This window comes from Anser brachyrhynchus, assembly GCF_964034855.1.
Source record: "Anser brachyrhynchus genome assembly, chromosome: 23".
Lineage (NCBI taxonomy): Eukaryota > Metazoa > Chordata > Aves > Anseriformes > Anatidae > Anser > Anser brachyrhynchus.
The window spans coordinates 7,638,137-7,654,052 of NC_137716.1; the positions used below are offsets into that span (position 1 = coordinate 7,638,137).

The window sequence follows — 15,916 nt, forward strand, 5'->3', positions numbered from 1 at the left end:
CCGAGTGATTACCTTGATCATATAATAAAAGCTAAGATGGACTTCTCCACCAACCAGCTAATATCCTTAAAACAATGCCTCATTTCCTAGGTCAAAGGAAGACAGGGATGACACAGAAGTAGATGCCATCTGCAGCTATAGAGATGAACCTTCAGAGTTCAAGTTCAACAAAGTGACAGTTTACCATGAGCTGAGGAACATGACAAATGGCATCACTAAGTTGGGACACTACTGCCTTAACAGCCAGAGCCTCTACATTAACGGTAACAGGACCACCTCAAGGCATTATTCCTTATATTGACGTAAACCATTTTGAAATGAGAATGAGAAGGATTAAATACATCTCAGAACACATAGCAAAAAGCAAAGGACAAAAGCCTGTCAAGTATCACTAAGTTAACACAATCATGAATGTAGTAACCATGATCCTGAAGTAATTAGTAATAAAAAAAAGCCATGTGTTTAGCCCTGCTGCTCTTGAAAAGTAGAGGACAGAAAACATTCTTGAAATATTTTCCTAATGATTGTCCATTTCTTTTTCAGATTACAATGAACCGCATGGTCTGTCCTGTAAGTATATTTAAAAACTGATACCTGTCAAAGCTACTCAAAGGCACGTCATTTTTATCTGATTTAGCAATGCTCCTAAGATTGCCAAATACCTGAAGTGTGTGATTATGCTCATAAGTTTTTCTTATTTAAATGTAAAAAAAAAAAAAAAAGCGAAGAGTCTTCTTTTTACCTGTGTAGCTTTTTTTTCTCCGTTACAGTGGTGAAGCCGTCCACCACACAAAGCCCAGGACAAATAATAGAGCAATTCACATTGAACTTCACCATAACCAATCTCAGGTTCACGACTGAACTAGGGACACCACATTCTGCTAAATTCAATTCTACTAAGAAAATAATGCAACATTATGTAAGTGAAAAATATGATGTTCTTCACTGAAATCAGACAGTATTTTGGGTTTCCCATACTCACAAAGACCTTTTCCTTGTCAGCTTGTCCCCCTGCTTCAGAAGAGCAGCATTGGCTCTGATTTCATTGGCTGCAAAGCAATAGGATTCAGGTGAGCAACATAGCTTGGAGATGAACTTTAGCAAATGGATTTATGTTTGACAGACACTTAAAAACTAATGAATTTGTTTCCTTTTTCAAGTAGTCAGTATCATTAAAATAAAGCTTTTATGCACTTTTTTATGCTGCTTTTGTATGCTGTGTTTACCACATCTTAACTTCTACAGTTCATCTGAGAACTGAGGACAAATTTAATTGCTTTGTGCTTGTTTTTAATCATATCAGAAGAAAACCCACAGATTTGTATCATAACTAATGGAGCTCCATTATATTTAATTCCTCAGGTCAGTGGGGACTAGCGATAACACTGCAGTAGATGCCATCTGCAACCATGGAAATGGCTCTCAAGTGCCCAAGTTGGACCAAGCCAAGGTTTACCAAGAACTAAGGAGCATGACAAATGGCATCACCAAATTAGGAATTTATAAACTGGACAACAAGAGCCTCTATATCAATGGTAAATGCTTGATTTTCTCATTGCTCCAGTCACTAGAGCAGTTTGGGACCACGGTGGGCCTTAGGAAAGACTTCAGTTAAAAAAAATAAAAGTAACCTTAAGGAAAAGGTGGTTCGTCTGGAGTTTACTGCATAACTTGTGTAAGATGAAGTGTATGCTTCTAAGAATGTTTTCACAGACATTTTTGAAGATTTAAATTTCTATGTTACATTGAAGAGTGACAATTTTAGTCTTGATATCAGTCATGCATTTTCATATCACCATTTCACCTGATTTCTACTCTACTGCTATTTAGTATAAGCAGCAGCATGTATTTTTGCATTGTAGTCTTTGCTAATATAAACGCTCCTTGTGCTTAAGTAATAGTTTAATAGATTCACGCCCTCAGGGACTGGTTCTGGTGATTCATTCCTGAGTCATCCATTTAATTGTCCCCTCTTCTCTTTCATTCTCCAAGTGTATATAGATCTCTTACATCATGTTTCTCTTGCATTTCCTTTCCAGGTTATAATGAACCACTTGAGAGATCATGTAAGTGTTTTGCCAAACTCATTCCAGGGAAAGCTATCAAAGGAGTGGTGCGCTAAAAAAAAAACACAAGGCAAACAGATTCTTTGGAGTAGCCCTGAAGTTTGATAGGATTGGGAATGTCTTTGAAAGAAAATAAATCTTTTTGTAAAGTAAAATCATAATCCTTCTTTTAATCCATTTGTTTACAGCTCTTAGTATAACTACTGTACAAAGCCCAACATTGGGTCATTTCACACTTAATTTCACCTTGACCAACCTCCAATACACTGCAGATCTGGATGCACCAAGTTCCCGCAAATTCATTTCCACAGAAAAAGCTATCAACCATTATGTAAGTCTGGCTCTAGTCTTGCCCATTTTGTGTTATGGTGATGTTTGGTGTGTATTAAACTCAGGATATGCTTTCAAGTTCTCAAATTTACCTTTTTTTTTTTTTTTTTTAAACAGATCGATCCTCTCTTTAAAAGAAGCAGCATAAGTTCTGTCTACACTGGATGTAAAGTGATGAGATTTAGGTAAGATTCCTGAAAGTGCAATTAACCATTTGTCTGTTCTTACACACGCTAAATTTAAATAATTTACCATAGATATCCTGATGCCAGAAAACAGAAGCCAGTGGCACCTTCCTTTCCATCATGACTTTCTTGCTGGTAAAATTATCTTGGTATCTAAATACTGCTGCCACAATTCTTGAGAAGCCACTGAAAGATGTCAGGATCCCAACTGTGCTGATAGGTTTCAGAGCCTGTTTTTCCCTAGTCACATATATATCACACAGGGTGTTCTGTTAGTATTAGCAGTGTCCTAAACAATGTGACATTTTCACTTAGGTCTGGGAGAGACATGGACGACACTGGCATTGATGCTCTCTGCAGCTACAAAAATGACATTAGCATTGCCAGGTTTGACAGAGAAATGGTTTATCATGAGCTGAGCACCATGACAAATGGCATCACCAAACTAGGGCACTACAGCCTAGAGAAGAACAGCCTGTACATTGATGGTAAGCATCCATAAGCAGTATCAAATAAAGATTTTGGGATCACTTGGAGATCATTCCTCATTCTTCCACTCCATCAGGGCTTGAGCACTAATGAACTTTCCCTTTGGTTTGTTGGGATTCTGTGTCTTTTGACACTATGGCAAAACCAAACCATCATGTTGTTGCCATTCTAGAAACATTTCCATCCATTAAATCATACAAATTCCTGGAGAATTTCATTGTTACATCATAGAAACTAAACAGGGACACACCCTTATCGTTTTCATGGTGTGCATTTGTCTGTTGTAAAAATAAAAACAGTCTACCTTTTTTTATTTAGGTTTCCACCTCAGTGAAGCAGCTACCACCAGAAAGCCTGTCTTGACTAAAGCTCCAGCCATAATGGGCTACAAATTGAGCTTTAGAATAGTCAATGAAAATTTAACTAATCCAGACTCTCAGTCTCCAGAATATAAAGCAGCAGTGGAAAGCATCAGTAACAAGGTAAGGAGCTGCAACTCAAATACTGCCATAACTAATTGGTCAATTTTTGCAACAACTACCATAGGTTGATTTTTTAATTAAAAAACATCTGTGAGTAAAAAATTCTAGAATCTAAAAGATGTGATTGGCCTGTCAGTCACTTTTAAGTTCATTCCTTTACATGTGGTCTTCAGAAATTATCTCTAGCCAAAGACATAGATTATAAAATGCAACAGATTGAGATCATCTATTAAATGCACACTTGGCATTTTACTCGCGTATCTAGAAGTGCACACAAATCTCCGCCAACTCAGAGGTCAGCACATTTATAATTCATCGCTGAGAAACCAACACATTCTCTTCAGCACCAATCCATCCTAATAAAGCTTTACATAGGTAGTTCTTGCTTTTTAAACGAAGCCATAACATTGCATGCTTTGAGATCTGAGTCTGTTCTGTCCATGAAATATGGATCAAGATGACAGCCATCAGTCAGATTGCATGGTTTAACAGTGGCAACTTGCTCAGATAAGACAAAAAGGCCTACCAAGCTGGAACTTGGACCCTATCACCAGAAGGCATACTCAGAAGTAAAAAATTAAAAATAAAAAAATCTCCCATGAAATCCAACTAGAAAAATAATAATCTAGAGCTGTTCCAAAGTTAGAAGCCCTCCTACTGCGCTAAAGCATCTACCATGAGGTCCAGAACTCATTATTTAATGTGATATTTTAATTTCAGATGAACCAGTTATACCGTCAGAGCAACCTGCAAGACCAGTTCCTGAACTGCAGTATTACAAGACTAAGGTCTGTAATACAATTTCATTAAGAAAGGTTTAAAAGGTTACTGCCTCCTGGTACTATTCTCCAATGGCCAAGTACCCTTGTCCTTTGCAAAATTCCTCCCCTATGTTCTCATGTTGGAAATGGTTTGGTTAATGCCTTATGAGCTTTCCAGAATTCATCAGTTTGAATTTTTCCTGACTTGCTATGGACTGACATTTTCCTCAGACTCAGGATTTTTGTAAGGTACTCCCAAGTCTCTGAATATCCCAGTAATTACTGATCAACATCAGCAACCTTACCTCTTTAAGAATGAGGACTGAATGGCTACCCTGCAAATTCTTCCTTCTTCTTCCCAACTTGGACTCTGCTACTTTTTAAGAGAGGGCTTTGGGTATATCTGTAGTGTCCTGCTTTACATGTGAAGAGGCTTGGACAAGGGACCCTCACAGTGGCTAGAAGATTTTTAAACAAGTGCCGATCATTCATGTTATTCATGCAGGGTAATCATAATCTAAGTTTGCAGAAACAATAAGTATTGGTATTTTATATATTTATTTTATTTACTGTCCCTAGCCAAAGGAAAATTCCCAAAGCAGCCTGTTCCACATCTCCCAGAAGCATCACATTAGCTTAAACATTAACACAGGACAGCAGAAACCCCTAAGGAAATTATTTCCTACATGAAGCAGCTTTATGATCAGCCCATCTATCTCAGAATCTGTTTTCTCCACAGGACTGGATCCATTGTGGTTGACTGCAAGTGCTTCTTCCGACCAGAGCCCAGCATCAACAGGACTGTAGTTGAAAGGGCTTTTCAGGATGGGACTTCAAATGCAACTGGACTATGGTTGGGAAGCAGCTACCAGCTGCAAGAATTCTCAGTAGGCGGTATGTAAAGCTCAGACCTCAGGTGCCCCATTTCCACCCAGATCAACCCACTGTCACAGAATTCCCCGCTTTCTGGTCTAACAATGGCAAAAAGCCTGTTCCTGAATGACTGAACTGAGGTCAGAGTTGGGCTAGTCCTTTACCACATTCAGTCTGTCTCAGTCTAGGCCTCTAGTCCTCAATACTTTAAGGGGCTATTCGATGTCAAACAGGAAGTGAAGTGATAACTACTTACTGTAACTTCAAGCATTTAGAGATAAACAGACTTACCTTTTGCCAAATGTACAACTTCCTGAAGAACTGGCTGTCTTAGTATATTGCTGAAGGACTGAGATTTCAAAGAGTAGACTGGGAATTTACTGTCAGATGCCAGTGCAACTCACGTTCTGTTAATATTTTAGTACCTCATCATATTTTCCCAGCTAAGTCTTCCAAGCACAACAGATTGGCACAAGACCCTCTGTTTCTCTTTGCTAGAATTTATCCCGATTTTTTCCATCAATTTCCAGGCTTGGAGCTAGCAATTGAGGCAGCAACTTACAAAACACCTCTCAACTCTGGGAAAGAAAACTTCAGATTAAAATTCAGAATCTCCAACCTTCCCTACTCCCCAGAACTGCAGGACTCCAGGTCACAGATGTATCACGAGAGCAAAGAGAAAATTGAGAAAGAGGTAAGCTAACAGCAATAGCTTGGATAGATTACACTGTCCTAATTAAAGATGCATTAAATTTACTCACTTTGCTCAATTGTTCCATTTCTTCCCATCAGCTCGATGTATTCAGAACTAGCAGCATGAAGGACTACTTTGCTGGCTGTAATGTTGAGAGCTTTGGGTATGTCCTTCTTCAGAAGTGTTTTTCTTTCACCCAAGCAGAGCATTTAGCAGAAATGGCATTCAAAGCTACACCATAGTGTTTACACCTCATTGTCAACCTTTGTGCTCTCGATGACACATAGGAGGCACCCTTATTCACTCTCGGTCAGTTTTGCCTTTACTTCACAAGGTTTCTATCCAAATAACAGGTGGTTCTCTTTCCATGATAGCAAAACTATTTTCACAGAAACAATTCCAGAGTAAAACAGATAAGCTCATTCCCTCGTTTAGCTTATTCAAATAAGCTACAAAACCTAAGACGTTAGTAAAACAAACAACAGAACTGACCAGCCTGAGAACAAAATCTACTTTTGTGCATCTTCTACAACACTACATTGGAGAAACAAATAAAATAGATAAACTGATTTCTCTTAGAAATGCCTTGCCTGGGATTAGTGAGTAGATTTCACAAGGATGCATATGGATTCCTTTATCATCTACCTTCAAATGTAAAAGTTGATCCATGTTAATAAAACATTGCTTAGACACCTGTAAGCATGAACCCAGTGCTGAATTCCTCTCTCTGCCTCTACTCAATTTTATGTTTTTGGGTTTTTTTTTTTTTTGGTCCCATAACAATGGCTCTGGTTTTCATCTTCCAGGCCTGTCCATGGGAAAGCTTATGTAAGTGTAGACTCGGTCTGCAAATTCACACTGGAACCCTTCTCAAGGACTTTACAAAAGCAAGAGGTGTACGAGGAGCTGAAACACCTGACACACGGGTTCACCAAGCTGGGCCCCAGCTATGAGCTGGAGGAGCAGAGTCTGGTGGTTGAAGGCAAGTGCTCCAGAGATGACTTTGTGGGAACTTCTGCTACTTTTGTCTTAATCACCTCTGAAGTGCCCTGTTTCTCAACTGTCCCACCCTTTCTTTTACAGGTTACTCTCCACTCACAACAGAACAGGAGTCCAAAAGATCCGGTAAGTGTTTTTATGGAGTGATTCACCCTAAAGCCACCAAATACTTGAGCTACAGTAAATTAGTGTCACTTACCTTGAAATGGAGTGGTATCTGGGGCAAAAGCCCAGAAATCTAGCACTTTGGGGAGACAGAAACAGTATTGTGAGCATAACAACAACTCCAGAACTAACGGTAAACATAAAAAAATTACTCTGAAAAGTTGCTTTTCCATGCACCATGAACATGCTGACAAATAACAGCTTTTGCTGACACCCTGAGCCCTGCACCCTCCCCCAGAAGGGTCCAGCTGGCAGCTAAGAGACAACTTTGTATTTTTGAACATCTCTGAAACCATCTGAGGGCTCTGTTGCTCCCTGAGCTGGTGTTTGAAATTGTGCCTTGGACCCTCTTGAGTCTGCCAAGGTTTCTGTACATCCTTGCCATCTTCACACAGCTGAGGCATGTTTGTCCTGCGGCCAGGGAAGGCCAGATGCTGCCTTCCAGTCATTTTGCCTCACCTACATGCTTGTACAGTTCTTCTGAACTTTGCCAGGGCAAGATCTCACTCCGTTCCAAGTAAAACAGCTAGGAGTCCAGAAAACTGATGTGCCCTTATTTTGCCTTTGCAGAGCTTCAATTCTGGGCAATTATCCTCATCTGCATTTTCACCGTGCTTGGCTTTGTTCTTCTTCTCTTGTTATGCTTCCTGGTAAGTGGCCCTTGTGTTGTTCTCACCTCTCACTTTTGACTACAGCAGAGCCCAACCACCTGGGGAGTTGCAGGGGGGGCATTCAGACAGCCACAGCCATAAGAAGCCTGGTGGGAGCAGTACTCTGACATGCACGGTAGCAGCAAATGCCAGGCCGAATCTGCCTTCAGTTACTGTCAGTTTTTTCAAGCACTTGTGCAGAGGAGCAGGTGTAAAGGTATTATAGCTTGCTAAGCAGTTTTCTAGGGAAGGAAGCAGTGGATCATGAATGAGATCCAGGGTCCTTTGCAGAGAGAAAAAAGATAAACCAAAGGTAAAACAAGCACCAAGAGAACAAGCAGGATGAATTAGATTAGATCTTGTACAGCACCCCTCTTCAACCTCATTCCCGTTCAGTCTCTGCAGAATAATCAAGATACTGATAAGGGAGTATAGAAGCAGAAATATTCGTAATAACCTGCAGGTATCACATCTGGAATTTTGTATTTAATGCTCTTAACATGCAGACCATAGCAGCCCTGCAGGGCCATATCCAAGCTGTATCCCTTTGGAAAGAGCAGAGTAGATCTTTTTCTGAACTCTGGTCTTTATTTGATAGGGGACAGTATCTTAAAAGCAGTTTCATCTTTAGCTGTGTTTGCTTTGTACCAGCTAAATAGCTACATCTTCAGACAACATGGATTCCTGTCCTTGGAGGTTCAAGAATAAGAATTAGTCAGCAAGATTTAGATGAGGGAAAACCTCAGATTCAGAACTGGGGTCTGTGCTAGTGTCTGCCTATGCAGCCTTGGCAAGTGGCTCACTCACAAAGTCCCTCCATCTGTCACACGGAGGGTATCTCCTCTTGACAATGTGGTTTAGGGCTGTTTAACAAAAGGCAAAGAGCAGACCTTTATTTATTTATTTATTTATTTATTTACTATTAACATTGTTCTTTTCCCACCAGATTGTCTCTTGTCTAAGAAGAAAGTCACAGCTATACCAGGTTCAACAGGGCATGTACGGGGGGTTCTTCCCACATCTGAACACAAGAAAAGTGCATTGACAGAACAGATGAAGTCTGTCTTGACAGACCTGCTCATCCCTCGACAAAGGAAAAAATGTTTATAAGTACTAGAAAAATGTCTCTTTAATAAATTATATTTAGCATTTTCTCGTCTTGGGATAAATCTTTGCACTATTACCACAACTATTTTCATACTATGGGAGACTGATAACAGTGCAGATGCTGAGAAAAAGTATATTTTTTTAAAGCACTGCACTATTTTATATGAATATTACACAACCAGCAGAAAATAAAAACTACCAGGAACTGCAGTTTGCAAGGCTGATCAGTGTTAGTTTTCTGAAAAGAGCTTAAAATAATAAAAATTCATAGATATCACTATTACAAACTTTAAAACATCACCTAGATTTTAGATTTTTCCTTGTCTACCTTTTAAGAAGTAAATATCTTAAATTGATGAAAACATCATATTTAAAATGATGCCAAGAGATTATTTGAAAGTACATTGCTAGGTCTGAGCGTGATACTGTCACCCTGAGTCTTCAGATCACAGAATCACAGAATCGTCTAGGTTGGAAGAGACCTCCAAGGTCACCAAGTCCAACCTCTGACCTAACACTAACAAGTTCTCCACTAAACCATATCACTAAGTTCAACATCTAAACGTCTCTTAAAGACCTGCAGGGATGGTGACTCAACCACTTCCCTGGACAGCCAATTCCAATGGCTAACAACCCTTTTGGTAAAGAAGTTCTTCCTAATATCCAACCTAAACCTCCCCTGGCGCAACTTTAGCCCATTCCCCCTCATCCTGTCACCAGGCACGTGGGAGAATAGACCAACCCTCACCTCTCTACAGCCTCCTTTAAGGTACCTATAGAGAGCGATAAGGTTGCCCCTGAGCCTCCTCTTCTCCAGGCTGAACATTCCCAGCTCCCTCAGCTGCTCCTCGTAAGACTTGTTCTCCAGACCCCTCACCAGCTTCATCGCCCTTCTCTGGACTCTCTTGAGTACCTCCATGTCCTTCTTGTAGCGAGGGGCCCAAAACTGAACACAGTACTTGAGGTGCGGCCTCACCAGAGCCGAGTACAGGGGCACAATCACTTCCCTAGACCTGCTGGCCACACTGCTTCTTATACAAGCCAGGATGCTGTTGGCCTTCTTGGCCACCTGAGCACACTGCTGGCTTATATTCAGCCAACTATCAACCAATACTCCCAGGTCCGTCTCTGCCAGGCAGCTTTCCAACCACTCATCTCCCAGCCTGTAGCTCTGCTTGGGGTTGTTGCGCCCCATGTGCAGGACCTGGCACTTGGCCTTGTTGAACTTCATACAGTTGACCTCAGCCCATTGGTCCAGCCTATCCAGATCCTCCTGCAGAGCCTTCCTACCCTCGAGCAGATCGACACACGCCCCTAACTTGGTGTCATCTGCAAACTTACTGGGGGTGCACTCAATCCCCTCATCCAGATCATTGATAAAGATATTGAAGAGGACCGGCCCCAGTACTGAGCCCTGGGGGACTCCACTAGTGACCGGCCTCCAACTGGATTTGACTCCATTCACCACAACTCTTTGGGCCCGGCTATCCAGCCAGTTTTTAACCCAACGAAGCGTACGCCAGTCCAAGCCACGAGCAGCCAGTTTCTTGATGAGAATGTTGTGGGAAATGGTATCAAAAGCCTTACTGAAGTCAAGGTAGACCACATCCACAGCCTTTCCCTCATCTACTAAGCATGTCACTTTGTCGTAGGAGATCAGGTTCATCAAGCAGGAGCTGCCTTTCATAAATCCATGCTGACGGGGCCTGATCGCCTGGTTGTCCTGTAAGTGCCGCGTGATGACACTCAAGATAATCTGCTCCATGAGCTTCCCTGGCACTGAGGTCAAACTAACAGGCCTATAGTTCCCCAGGTCTACCCTCTGGCCCTTCTTGTAGATGGGTGTCACGTTTGCTAGCCGCAAACAAGATTGATGCTGATTTCAGCTGAAAATATGCTGGTTCGTTGCTGCAAGACAGAATTCCTTGCATTTCCTCTGTAACAACACCGCTCATCTCAAACCAGAAAAATACGTCTGCCCCAGCATCTCTGATCTTCTGCTCCTCAGTGTTGAGCATCCCATAGCCCAGATCCTGATGTTACTTTACGAGATCAGGACCTTTTCCTGCCATTCAAACCATGCTGAGCTGGACAGCCTTGCCTGAGAGCTCAGCGCCTGCAGTGTCCCTTGATTTGCTGCAGAACACAGGAGATGGTGCTGATCTCTAGGTAGTTATTTGACACTGCCATTAGATGAACTATCCGCTGAAAGTGAAAGCACTAGAATTAATGAAACCATGATTACTCATTAATCCTTCCACTGCAGGCAACGTTTCCACACAGTCAAACTGCCTTTTTACTTTCAAAGCAAAACTCCTCAAGGGCAGGTTGGACCGGTTCACCTCCCAGGTCAGGTTTGGCAGTGCAGAGTGGAGCCAGGGGATTAGAAACCTATTTGTTTGTTCAAAGATTTTCAAGCACCCAATATTATGTCAGCAACATTGGCTTAAAAGCTTTCACAGCTGCTTGTGAAAGACCTTGCAGGTTTCCATGCCACCCACGCAATGAGCAATGGGGAAGCTGTGAGCAGAGGACTTTCCAGCTCTGGCTTTGATGGCAGCTGCTCAGGAAAAGACGGATGACAGATTGGGGCTGCCAGGGGCCTATGTTCAAGCAGCAGCCACAGGCTTCTACCACACATCTTCCCCATGTCCGATGTCCCCACCACACATAGCATCCTGCTCCCCTCTCACTGCAGAGCCCACTGTCTCACTCTGCACAAGTGATGCTGACAACAGGACAGCACAGGGATGTGACAGCCAGCATGCACTGGGAGTGCACAGTGTTATTTTGTGGAGCTGCTTCCTAGAGGTGCTGAATTTTCTTTCTTTAATTTTTTTTTTTTTTTTTACACCATGCCCACAGGAGAACAGCTGCTGTGCAGAGCTGTGAACTTTGCCACCTCCTGCTCCCCTCAGGGCTTTGCTGGGACCTGGAGGAGAGGCCAGCACACGTTGTGGAGTGCCCACCAGCAAGCCCCTTTGCTGGCACCACTGCCCCTTCTGGCCCTGGGACAAAAAACAGCGGTGTCCCAGTAGAGATCCTGGCAGCACCCTGGGTCCAGGACAAACTTGAGAGCACTGGGGCAAGCTTATCTGTACCATAGCAAGACACACAGCAGGTGTCATTTAGAAAAGCTTTAGTTTAGATGCAGCAAAGCAGCACTCAGCCCTGTCCAACCCATTTGTGGGGCCTCCAAAGAGCCAAGAAACCATCCTAGCAATAACATGCAACCGCATTTCCTACAGGTTTGCTGCAGACATGCCTTTCTCTGCCAACATAGCTGCTGCTACGTGCCAAGCATTCCCCTATCCCTGGCAGACCAGGTACAGCAGACCCCCCACATCTTTGCCATCACAGGCAGGGCATGCAAACCCCAGCCCTGTCAGCTTGTCTCCCATACCCAGCCCCCAAAAGCTGTGCTGCTGTTAAAGAGCAAAAGCTAAAGCTGAAATACACTGAGGAAGGGGCACCAAGGCAGCTGAGAGGGGAAGGAGGACTGGGCAGCAGTGAGAGCAGCAGCAGCTTGCGGGGGAAAAGCTTGAGCACACCATGGGGACAGCTGGGGCCCAAGAGGAAGGAGCCTGTGCATACCACAGTGCCACTCAGCATCCCCTGCACGGTGTTGCAACACACTCCCTGTTGTGGTTGGACACGTGCCCACGTTTGCTCTGGAGCTGCCGTTTCCAAAGCAGAGCCCCCTTGCTGGGGCAGGGCCAGCTCACGGTGACGCAGGTGGCCCAGGTCCAGCGGTGACCTGGCCCCAAGGCAGGGGCTGTGGCCACCAGTTCCCAGAGCTGGGCAGTGCTTCTGCCCCAGGGCGGGGATTAGCAGATGGGTGTCAGCCAAGGTCAGGGCCAAGGGCCCTGGCTTGGCCTTGGGGACGTGCCCTGAGCCAGCTGCAGCTCCAGCGCTGTGGCTCCTTTCCTCCCAGCACCATCTTTTGCCTCCCGCTGGCCCCATTCCCCTCCATGCACTGTGGATGTGCTAGGGCTGTTCCTCAGCACTTCTGTCTTCACATTTGCCTTCAGGTGACACATCTCAGCCCAATGCAGCTGCATCGAGGCAACGCAACATTCCACCAGCTCTCATGTGCATGCCCAGCCTACTGCAGCCTCCGTGGTGCAAAAGTGAGCCGGATCTGTGCCCACCAACAGCCGGAGAGCAGCTGCATGGCACGGCGGTGCCACTGGATCGCACGGTGTTACCTCCTCAAACGGTCATGGTAGCGCCCAGCCTCAGCAGCAGCAGCAAGCGCCCACTGGCGTCCGGTGGGGAGCATTAAGCAGGGTGATGAGAACTGCAGGAAGCAAGAGGCTGTTTTTCTTGGGTGCATATAACCACAAAGGAGCTGCTCCAGGCACACCGTGCCATGAAGGATCCCCCAAGGTGCTGGCTTCTAGCCAAGCAGCACTAGAAGAAACAGCAAAGTGAGCCCAGCAACAGACCACAACCCACCCCCAGGACATGATAGCTGGCATCAGACAAGGCTGGTTGGCGCACTCACTTTTCCTCCACACTATTGCCAAAAAGCAGCCAACACCACTGGGCATCACGTGTGGCGTTACTGACCTTCTGCTTGGGGCACAGAGGCAGCAACTGCCCAGCCGTGGGGCTGAAGGGGCCTCTCTGCTCTCCAGTGAATCTCCGCGGGGCTGGGAGCCTCGCTGCAGCCCAGAGCCTGCACCCCAGCAGCAGGAGCACGCTTTCACCCAAGACTGAGCGCGGAGCCCAATGTGTCACAATGCAAACACCACCATCCCACTCCCACGGGCATTTCTAGGTCTGTAGTGATGCTCCTGCATCCGTTGCTAATCCGTTATTCAGAGGGTGCCAGAGCAAACAGCGGCAGCCACCCCCAGCCCTGCAGTGTTTGAGGACGGCAGCATTTCCCCAGGGAAGGGGGAGCACCCACCGCGCAGCCAGGAGGGCTTCACCAGCCAAGAGCGCACAGCTTGATCCTGCTTATAAAGGGGGGCAGAGAGGTGTGACGTTTGCTCAGGACCCCCCAGAAGGGCAGAACTCTGCCTGTTTTGGGGCAGACAGGAGGCCAGGAGGGAGCCTGGGACATGGACACCCGGGGTGTGCGCTGACACCACCTCAGCCGTGGCTGATGTCACAGTTCTCTCTGGTACATCACAAAGTGTTGGGTATTCTGCCCAAGCCTGCTCAGTGGAAAGCCAAGCTCCCTTTCCCAAGGAGGGCTGTGCAGGAGGTCACAGGCAGGTGGGATGGGATCTTCCCAGGATGAGGACTCTCTGGGGACAGGGACTTGCTCCCCAATGTCTTCCCTGCATGAATGCCACCAGGATGAGCTGGGGCTGAGGTCTGTAAGCAGCTTCTCCTCCACCACCATCAGCTCCTTCTTGAGTGAGGACCTGGGACTGAGAACAGGACCAGTCGTGATCGATATGGGCACAAGGAGCTGCAGAGCAGGATTTTCTGGACATCAGACACCCAGTGCCGAAATCAGCACCCTGGTGAGCCACACCACGGTGTGGTCCAAGGGCCTGGAAGAAACCAGATCTGAGGCTTTTACTGGGGAGGAAGCCTTGCTTTACCCAGACACTGAAATCATTGAGGTGATGCAGAATGGCATCATCATCAACTGGGAGGCAGCTGAAACCCTGTGGCAGCACATGTTCGAGCACAAGCTTGGGGTGCCCCCTGAGGAGCACGCACTGCTCATCACGGAGCCCCCACTCAGCCCCACCAGCGGACGGGAAAATGTGGCAGAGGTGGCCTTTGAGTCACTGGGCTCCCCTGGCATCTTCATGGCCCCTCAGCCCGTCCTTTCCACCTACGCCCATGGCAGAACAAGCGCCTTGGTGGTGGACATCGGCCACGTCGTCACCCATGCTGTGCCAGTCCACGATGGGAACTGCTTGGCTTATGCCACCAAGAGGACGGACGTGGCAGGGTCGTGCCTCACCTGGTACCTGACAATGCTTCTGGGGGACATGGAGCACACTCTTGGTGATTGGTTGTCCCCCGTGGTGGAAGATATCAAGCACACATGCTGCTATGTCGCTTTCGACTTCGATAATGAGTGCCTCGTCCCACCCACCAGCTGCACTCTGGATTTTACCCTGCCCGACGGCCAGACCATCAGCCTCAGCAAGGAGAGGTTTCAGTGCCCAGAGGTGCTCTTCAACCCCCTACCAACTTGGGGGGATTCCTACATGGGCATCCACGAGATGGCCCAGAGAAGCCTCGACCTGCTTCCGGAGGACATCAGGTCAGTGATGCACAGAAACATCCTCCTGTGTGGAGGTTCCTCGCTGTTCGAGGGGCTGCCGAGGAGGCTTGACAGCGAGCTGGCTCAGTGCCTGCCCCCTGGCACCGAGGTGGAGGTGGTGGCCGTGCCGGGACGGAGGCACGCGGCCTGGATGGGGGGCTCTGTCCTTGCCTCCCTCACGAACTTCCAGTCATGCTGGATCCGCAGGGATGAGTACTATGAAGAGGGGCCGTGCATCGTCCACCAGAAGTGCTTCTGAGGCAATGCCCCACACTGGGTAATGAGCATTTGCTTGATTTTCTCACTGCTACAGGCCATGCAGTAGGAAACAGTAATAAAATATTTTATTCTATTAAGAACCATCATCTCCCCAGCCTTGCAGAGTAACCAGCTGAGGGGATTTGGTAAATTTCAGACATGGGGATGGGGCAGCTGCGCTGCTCCCCACGTACACATCACCCACCATGGAGAAAGAAGCAGCCCCAAGGCCAGCAGGGGACAAGGCTCAGAGGTGGCACCAAACCTGCCCCGAGCCACCTGGTCCCTCATGCCCATCCATACCTGCTGCCTTGCTCCTCCATCCTCGTCCCCACAACTTGCCAGGCACTGACTCCTTGTGCAGCACCAAGGTGACATTGCCAACCCCAGCAGGGATGGACGGGTCCGGGGGCATCCCACAGCAGCTCAGGATCCTCTGCTCCCAGAGCTTCACGCTGTGGTTTGCACAAGAGCTGCTCCATTGTGGGGCTGCAGTCCCAGCACCCAGTAAAGGTCTTCTGCTCCCCATGCAACCCCACAGTGCATCCAGCCTTTGTGATCACTTCAACAGCAGAAAGCTGGCCATGAACACCTATATTCATGCAAAAAACAGGCTCTC

The 15,916-nt window shown here is 46.2% G+C and overlaps 2 protein-coding genes and 1 long non-coding RNA gene across 3 annotated transcripts in view; 2 read left to right on the plus strand and 1 right to left on the minus strand.

Annotated features, from left to right (window-relative positions):
• Positions 1-8,843, plus strand: part of MUC16 (mucin 16, cell surface associated) — a gene marked incomplete at its 5' end in the record, with an annotated part of 30,982 nt that extends 22,139 nt beyond the window's left edge. The window contains 18 exon segments of the mRNA XM_080565685.1: positions 91-263; positions 544-570; positions 771-919; positions 1,003-1,070; positions 1,363-1,535; positions 2,040-2,066; positions 2,255-2,397; positions 2,514-2,581; positions 2,897-3,069; positions 3,389-3,552; positions 4,273-4,340; positions 5,053-5,207; positions 5,717-5,880; positions 5,979-6,043; positions 6,687-6,862; positions 6,964-7,005; positions 7,615-7,694; positions 8,641-8,843. Coding sequence (XP_080421811.1) covers positions 91-263; positions 544-570; positions 771-919; positions 1,003-1,070; positions 1,363-1,535; positions 2,040-2,066; positions 2,255-2,397; positions 2,514-2,581; positions 2,897-3,069; positions 3,389-3,552; positions 4,273-4,340; positions 5,053-5,207; positions 5,717-5,880; positions 5,979-6,043; positions 6,687-6,862; positions 6,964-7,005; positions 7,615-7,694; positions 8,641-8,739 — 2,014 coding nt within the window.
• The window catches only part of LOC308182243, a 76,254-nt gene that overhangs the window by 59,557 nt on the left and 781 nt on the right, over positions 1-15,916 (minus strand). The window lies entirely within an intron of this gene.
• Positions 13,127-15,586, plus strand: ACTL9 (actin like 9). Its single transcript, XM_080566502.1, has one exon. The coding sequence runs from the start codon at positions 14,033-14,035 to the stop codon at positions 15,296-15,298; it is 1,266 nt and encodes a 421-aa protein (XP_080422628.1). The 5' UTR covers positions 13,127-14,032; the 3' UTR covers positions 15,299-15,586.

Coding starts and splice junctions, on each gene's coding strand:
- ACTL9 (XM_080566502.1), top strand. CDS start 14,033: ATGGGATCTTCCCAGGATGAGGACTCTCTGGGGACAGGGACTTGCTCC.